Source organism: Salvia hispanica, chromosome 1 (genome assembly GCF_023119035.1).
Source record: "Salvia hispanica cultivar TCC Black 2014 chromosome 1, UniMelb_Shisp_WGS_1.0, whole genome shotgun sequence".
NCBI classification, from domain to species: domain Eukaryota; kingdom Viridiplantae; phylum Streptophyta; class Magnoliopsida; order Lamiales; family Lamiaceae; genus Salvia; species Salvia hispanica.
In genome coordinates, this window is record NC_062965.1 from 29,195,660 (window position 1) to 29,203,651 (window position 7,992).

Consider the following 7,992-nt stretch of genomic DNA (forward strand, 5'->3'; position numbering starts at 1 on the left):
AATGGAAATTCCTATAATTAAGCTAGATTTTCATAACCTTCCATCTTCTCATTCACTCTCTCACTCTATCCCATCAACCCACGATCAAAACTATTCTCCACCATTTCAAAACTGCCTAAACCCTAGCCGCCTCTCCAATCGAAGAGAAACCAACTCCACCGTCGATTCTCGCCGCAAAATTCACCGTCGGTCGATGACTCACAGGCTTAAAGTATCGATTTTTAGTTTCGCGCGCGCCGATTGAGTTGCTGAAGTTTCGATTTTGGTTTCTGAAGTTCCGATTTTAGGTAAAAAACACTTGTAAGCGTCGATTTTGGACATTTTCTAGACCACATAGTCATTCGATTCATAGGTTTTACCGTCGATTGAGTTCGTTGTTCGAATAATGCACTATTTTTTTGGGTCAATTTTTCTAAAAGAAATGAAATTGTAATCTTTTGAACTAGGGTTTCGTCCATTAGTTAATTTTTTAGTTTATTGCTGAGTTGTATTTGGTATATGTTCGATTATTGCGGGTGAAACCATACGGATTTTGTTTGGTTTCTGGAAATTGTCGATTTTGAGTTCAGTGTGTTGTCGATTCTGTCCATTATCGACTATTTGGTTGATTATTGAGTTATATCTCTGATTTTGGTCGATTTGGATGAAAGAATTATGAAACAATTATTTGTTGTCGATTCTGTCCATGTAATACACAGTCTGAAGGTTACATAATTGTTTCCCCTGTTCTGATGCATTATTCGTTGGCTTTACTACATTATTGATCAGTAATATTGCATTTGTACTCTGTATTCATGGATAAATTATGCATTATTTTCATTGTTGTATGTTTCATGAATTGGTTTGAATATGAAATGATTGGTTCACAATTAGATGAAGCATTATTTGTTGGCTGTGTAACATTATTGACTGTTGGCTGTGAGTTGATGTATGTGGTAATGTTCGTGTAATCTGAAGCGATTATTTCATTTGAATTGATGCATTATACGGTTGAAAATTAACATTATTTGTTCATTGTGTTTACGGATTAGTACATTGGTTAAATTTTTGAATTTTTGAATCTTTGGACAACAACGAAGCACCCTAAGTTGGATATTGAGGAAGCGGTTGATGATGTTATTTTTATTGTGATAGCGCAAAGTCCACGAGTTCCAGTCATACCTCTAAGGTTTAGATATCATCTACGTTAGGGAGTAGTTTTAACTGATAAACATAACGTGAAAATATTTTAGTGTAATGGATTTTATTTACTCAGTAATGGAGGATTTGTGTCCTGTAATGTATATGTTTATGAGACGTTTTTGTTGTGATTTTATGAGTAGTTTTAACTGATAAACATAATGTACAAATATTTCAGTGTAATGGATTTTATTTACTCAATAATGGACGATTTGTGTCATGTAGTAATGGACGATCTGTACATTATTAACTGATCCATGCACATTATTAGATACTATTGGTACATTATTTACGGTATCAAATCTTAAACGTATTAAAAAAATGAAATTTAACTCATGAGGTGGTGTTATAGCCTAGCCCCATTGGTTGATTGAAACTCTTTGCCCTTTGTGATGGTTCCGTTTGTGAGTTGGTACTATAACTTAGCCCCATGGATTGCTAAACCCAAAGGGCATGAATTCAATTTCCTTTCAACATTATTCTATTCAATCTGTAGATTATTTACCGATCCGTGCACATTATTAGATACTATTGGTACATAATTTACTATACCAAATCTTAAACGCACTAAAAAAAAGAAATTTAATTCATGTGGTGGTGCTTTAACCTAGCCCCATGGGTTGCTAAACCCAAAGGGAATGATTCAAACTCTCTGCCCTTGATGACGTTTTCGTTTTTCGGTTGGTACTATACCCTAGCCACATGGATTGGTAAACCCAAAGGGGAATGGATTTAACTTCTGTCACACATTAAACCCATTGTAATGTACATTATTCAAAGCTGGCGTATACATTATACAACCATAATCGTACATTAATACAATATACATTATACACTTAATATAGTACATTACTCGTCGAAAATTTACAAGCTGTAACTTACGAAATGAAAACACGAAAATCTGTAGGCAATGGATGATTTCATGAAAATAAAACGACAATTGATGCAAAATAAAACTAAATACAAGAACGAACTAATCACAAACAAATACAGAAAACCATAGATGTCAATTACACGACTAATCCAATAACTTTCTACCAAAATTTAACAATAATAAAAAAAATAAACAGACGTCTTCCATTGAAAAAAGACGACGACAATTTCTTGAGAAGGTCTTCAATGGAGAAAAAACGACGTGGGAGAGAAGAAAAAACGATGAGGGAGAGAAGAAAGATTATAGCGTCGACTTCGACGGCAACCTCGACGGCTTTCTTTGTTATGGAGGCGGCGGAGATATCAGAGAAATTATTGTGTAATCATGAACACAAAAATCAATAATATTGAATTAAAGGAAAGAAAAAGAAGAAAGAAATATTATGTGTGAGATTTGAGTTAGTAACTTGAGAAAAGAAAGAAAAATCATGCGTGATATTTGAGGGAGAAATTCAAGGAAACTTCCATAACTGACTAAAGTGTGCCTTCCTAAAAGGTCCTTTTCGATTTTTTTAAATATTTTATTTAATAACATGTGGCACTTAATTCAGCCATCAGATCTTGAAAATGGAGGGCCGAGATTGAGAAGAACTATAGAACAAAAGAAGTAAAAAGGATATGAATACATCCCTATCTATATATATATGTAGGGGTGCGAACATATCGTAACTCATATTTATGTGATAACCTAATAACCCTATCATTTTATGGGTCAAAAGTATCATTTTTACTAAAAATGATATTTATACACGATAAAATGATATTTTTTCAGCATGCATAAAATGATACTTTTATTCTATAAAATGATATTCTGTTCCATAAAATGATATTTTTCATCCATAAAATAAGGGTTATTAGGTTATCACCATAAATATGGGTTATGATATGATCACATCCCTATATATATATATATATATATATATATATATATATATATATATATATATATAGGGAGATGATCAAAATAAGAATGCATTTAAATCCAGAAATGCAGCCCAAATCTTGGCCCTAGGATTAGATAATCTAATGGTCAATAATTAACTCAAAACACGGAAGGTCATAATTAAGTAGTTTTAGGTCATATTATAAGATTTGGGTTTATGTCATATTAAGATCATTTTAGGTCATGCTTTGTTAGCATGACCTAAAAATAAACTAACTATGACCTAAAAATGCCCTACGTATGACTTTGTTCTGCGTTTCTGTATTTAAATCTGGTCTTCATAGATCAAAACCCTATATATATATATATATATATATATATATATATATATAGGGTTGTGTTAAGATGACAACACTTATTATAATGACACCATACCACAATTCTAGTCCCTTGGATCTGGAAATCTTAGGTTTATTATGCTGCCACGTAGCAGCTTATTTTAATTATGTTGAATCCATTAAAAACTATGAAGGGTAAAATAGGAATTCTCCATTCCTTAACAATTTCACGGCTGAATTAGAATCAATTCTCAATTGATCGCGACGATCAAGTTTCAATTTATCGCTGGAAATTTTCAATTTCACGCTGAATTGATCGATGAATTCTCCATCCAGATTCTCAATTTCACTCAATATTCAATCCAGATTCTGTAAATCGAAATCATTTTTCAATCCTAAATCCAATTTAATTCTGATCCATATTCAGCAATTCAATTTCTCCACAATTCGTTTTCTGCAATTGGATTCCGAATCTTCAATTTCAGTCCTAATTTGAGAACCGAGAAATCTCCAAATCGTTGTCTCTCTTCATAGGTTTCTGAAATTCATGAGAATATGGGCGACTCGATCATCAATTTTGATTTGGATGTTTTTCCTGAAGGTGAGTATCGACATGTTTAGCTGGAAAATAATTGTCAATTATTGGATGATTGTGATGACGAATTTGTTTACTGTTTTGACGATTATTGATCTTTTGTTTGAAGAATTATGCTTCTATTTATGTTCAATACTAGTTGAAGAGTAGTTTTCGATGAATACTTGTTTAGTAGAGTATGTTTCTACTTCTGTTCAATATTGGTAGAGGAGTAATGTTCGATTTCATAAAGCGTAATGCAGAGTATTAACCTATGATTTCATGGCAATACTCTGTTTCTGCTGATTCTGATTCTGTTTAGTATAGTTTGTAGTAGTTGCTGGTTTATGTGTATCACATTGCTCTTCACCTAATTGTTTATTGCAGTCAATTGTATCTTAACTAATTTGCCTCATGTTTTATCTTTTTATCCAGTTGCATGTGTGCCAGCATACCCCGACGAACTCCGTCCTTATGTTGGTATGAAATTCCATTCATTAGATGAGGGTATTGCCTATGGGCGTGAAACTGGTTTCGATGTGCGTAAACGTGGAATCAAATCTACTAGAGATGTTGTTACGTGGCAATATCTTGTTTGTAACAGAGAGGGATTGAAATGGATGAGATGCATGCACAAGAGGGTTTTATAACCAAACGTAGACGCACATCCAAAAGGTGTGAATGTAGGGCGCGAATATCACTCAAGTATGTATCTGAGGTTGGATTTGTGAGTTATGTTGTTCAAGAATTTGTGGAAGTTCATAATCATAGTATGATTGAACTTTTGTTTAGACGTTACATGCATATTAATCGTAGGTTGGGTGAAGTACACATGCGATTCATATGGGACTGCACGAAAGCCAATATTGGACCCACCATGACATTCAAATTCTTGAATGAGTTCTTGGGCGGCTATGACACTGTGGGAATCAACGTGGCAGAACTTAGTAATTATGTCCAAGGTCTGAAAACTTATGTCGAAGGTTCTGATGCACAAATATTGTTAGATGAAATGGCGAGGAAAAAGAAGGCATGTCCTGATTTCACATATCAGTATCAGCTTGGGAGTTAAAAAGAGTTAAAAGCGCTTTTCTGGTGCGATGCAATATCTAAGCGGAATTATCAACTGTATGGCAATGTTGTCTCCTTCGACTCCACATACAATACCAATAGGTAATGCCTTGTTTGTTTTTATATAAATTATGCATTCCATGTGTTAGGTTTCTGTTTGGATAACATTGTAGATTAGGACTCTAATATTTGTAGTCTATTGTGCATTATATTGCAGTTTTTGGACTCTAATATTGCAGTCTACCGTTTATATGTATGAAACAGGTATTGCATGATATTTTCACCCTTCACGGGCAAGGATTACCATGGAAAGCCAGTCACATTTGGAGCTGCACTCTTATCCAATGAGACCACAGAATCTTATTCATGGCTCTTCAAGCATTTTTTGGAATCCATGGGTCAAGCTCCTAAGATGATTGTTACTGACCAAGATAGAGGTATGAGAGCTGCTATTCGTGATGTTTTGGTGGATACAAAGCATAGATGGTGCATGTGGCACATTATGCTTAAACTTACCGACAAAATTCCAAGGAGATCTCTAGAAAATGAAGAGTTGAAAAAAGAGATCAGTGCTTGTGTGTGGTCTGAGGTACTAGAGCCGGAAGAGTTTGAAGATTCATGGATGGGGATAATGGAGCGTTATGAGCTTCTTCATGTCGAGTGGTTTGTAACAATGTTTGACGATAGAGAGATGTGGGTCCCTGCCTATTTTAGAGACTTTCCCATGGGGTCTCTTATTAGGACGACATCTGTTTCCGAGTCTGAGAATAGCTTCTATAAAACATTCACAAGACCTCGCTCCAATCTAGTTGAGTTCATCATGAATTTTGATCATGCATTGGCTGCACAGAGAAATTCTAGCTCGAAGTTAGATTATATGGATTCAACTATTATACCACCGTTCTCCAGTCAGTTGGTATTAGAAAAACATGCTGCAACAAAGTACACTGATCACATGTTCAAGAGAGTGCAACGTGAGATAGTGGATGCATTGCACCATTGTAGCACTGATGGTTTGTTGAAAGATGATGTGTTAGAGATCTCCACAATAAAGGACAAGTATAGTAAATCTTGGGTTGTTACCTACACGACCAGTGAGGATTCGTATTCCTGTTCTTGCAAATTGTTTGGGAGAGAGGGAATTCTTTGTAGTCATATATTTTTGGTTTTCAAGAACAGGTTTTTGAAGGTTATACCTGATAAGTACTTCCATGTGAGGTGGTTGAAGACTGCCTTAGCTGATGCTATTCGTGGACCAGCTCGATGTTTGGGAGATCCTGAACTTTTATCAGATCCAAACCAACTGTCAAAGAATAAAGTTGCTGACATATTTTTCAGTTACATGAAAAAATTTGATGGTGATAGTGCCATCATTGATTTGTTTTCAGCTGGAATTGATGAGCTTGGGAAGAGTCTTATGACAAGAATCCATGAACCATCTTCAGCAGACAAGGATAAGCCAGTTAAAGATTTCTATTTTGCTGAAAAGCCAGCTGTGGTTAGAGTACATCCACCATCAGTTGTGTCCACCAAAGGTTCGAAAAGTGATTCTAAAAGCCGTTTGGTGTCCGCGAAGGAAAAGACTATAAAGTTGAACAACAAACCATTGCGTCAGTGTAAAAAATGTGGCGAATTTGGTCACCATGACTCTAGGAACTGTGGTCGACAAAAGGGAAAATAAAATTGTTAGTTCATTTTTACATTATCAGGTTGCAGTCTTATACAGAAGATATTGCAGTATTAGGGTAGATATATTGCAGTCTAATGAAACGAGTGCAGACACACTATTTTCTTCTTTCTATTCCTTCATTACTATTAATTTTATACTATTGTTTCCAAGTTGCCTTTTATTTCAGTAAATAGTCTAACTTCAATCTTTTTTAACTACAAATTTTTACAGTACTATATTGCAGTCTTATTCAATGAATGTTGCTGTGTTACCACAACAATGTTGCAGTTTACATATTATTGTTACAATTTTTCTTTCTGATGTAGTTTAATAGAACGAAACTATAGCTAGGTGGTACACAACCTTAAAGTCAGTATTCTCTACAACCAAAGCATAATTAGCTTTCAAGTGCTAGGAAGATATGATGTTCTGGTAATCATCACTTGACTTTAAAGAAATGTTCACTCAAATTCCATTAATTTCATTAACCAGGAGATGCTTTTAAGTTTCTTTTATGCAAAGTCATGACATTTACACTGCAATAATTTCCCAATAGAACTCCCTGCTCTAACTGAATCTCAGAGTGCAAATCAAAATATGTCCTAAAAACTCTGTTACACCCACAAACTAATAAATATAAAAAATCCAATCTTTTTTCATAAAATGCCCTAAATTTGGGGGAAATTGAACAGAGATATGACCTGTAATTAATCTCAAGCATGCAAGCATATTATAAGTAACTGCCATCAAAACAATTATGGATAAAAAGTCAAATCAAATTAAGTCAGTTACATTTTCTACCCCAAAATAAAACTATAAAACCAAATGTTTCAGCACAAGTTCATTCAAACATCCAAGATTTCATTGCAAACATCCAAGACTTCATTGCAGCAGTCATTCAAACATTCAAACACTCAAACATTCATTCATCATTGCAGCAGCCATAGGCCCTATTTGTTAGGTTTGGTATACTGAAAAGCATGTTTCGAGCAAGTTTCGCCCGAATAGAATCTTGCTTGTATATGTAAAACTCTACAATCCACTTTTAACCCGATTCAGTATTATTCGAGCAGTCTCGCACGAATAGAATCACTATTATTATTACATTGTTTTTGCTTGTGCATTTATAAGATGTTTTACAAACATTTAAATGCATTAGAAGGAAACAAAGTCTAAGTCTTTTGCTTAGTAGACCGGTTGTGGGCGTCGTCCACTTTAAGGTAACACGGTCAGATCTATGCAATGCTTTGCAAAAGAAAAAGAAGAATTTCACAACCTAGATAGGCTTTGGCTACCTATCGTGAAAGGTTGCAATGTCAGTCCGCATATTTCTAAGCCTTACTGA

The 7,992-nt window shown here is 34.6% G+C and overlaps 1 protein-coding gene across 1 annotated transcript; it reads left to right on the forward strand.

Annotated features, from left to right (window-relative positions):
* Positions 1 to 3,888: 3,888 nt before the first annotated feature.
* On the forward strand, positions 3,889 to 6,659 carry LOC125193496 (protein FAR1-RELATED SEQUENCE 5-like). Its single transcript, XM_048091300.1, has 5 exons — positions 3,889 to 3,934; positions 4,343 to 4,446; positions 4,512 to 4,582; positions 4,724 to 4,960; positions 5,243 to 6,659. The coding sequence occupies exons 1-5, from the start codon at positions 3,889 to 3,891 to the stop codon at positions 6,657 to 6,659; spliced, it is 1,875 nt and encodes a 624-aa protein (XP_047947257.1).
* The last annotated feature ends 1,333 nt before the right edge of the window (positions 6,660 to 7,992 follow it).

Excerpts from the sequence above, each read along its gene's own strand:
- LOC125193496 (XM_048091300.1), top strand. The coding sequence starts at position 3,889 with ATGGGCGACTCGATCATCAATTTTGATTTGGATGTTTTTCCTGAAG. Across the intron at positions 4,447-4,511 it reads GGCGTGAAACTGGTTTCGAT|AGAGGGATTGAAATGGATGA; the intron begins GTGCGTAAACGT and ends TGTTTGTAACAG. Across the intron at positions 4,583-4,723 it reads CGTAGACGCACATCCAAAAG|GTTGGGTGAAGTACACATGC; the intron begins GTGTGAATGTAG and ends TATTAATCGTAG.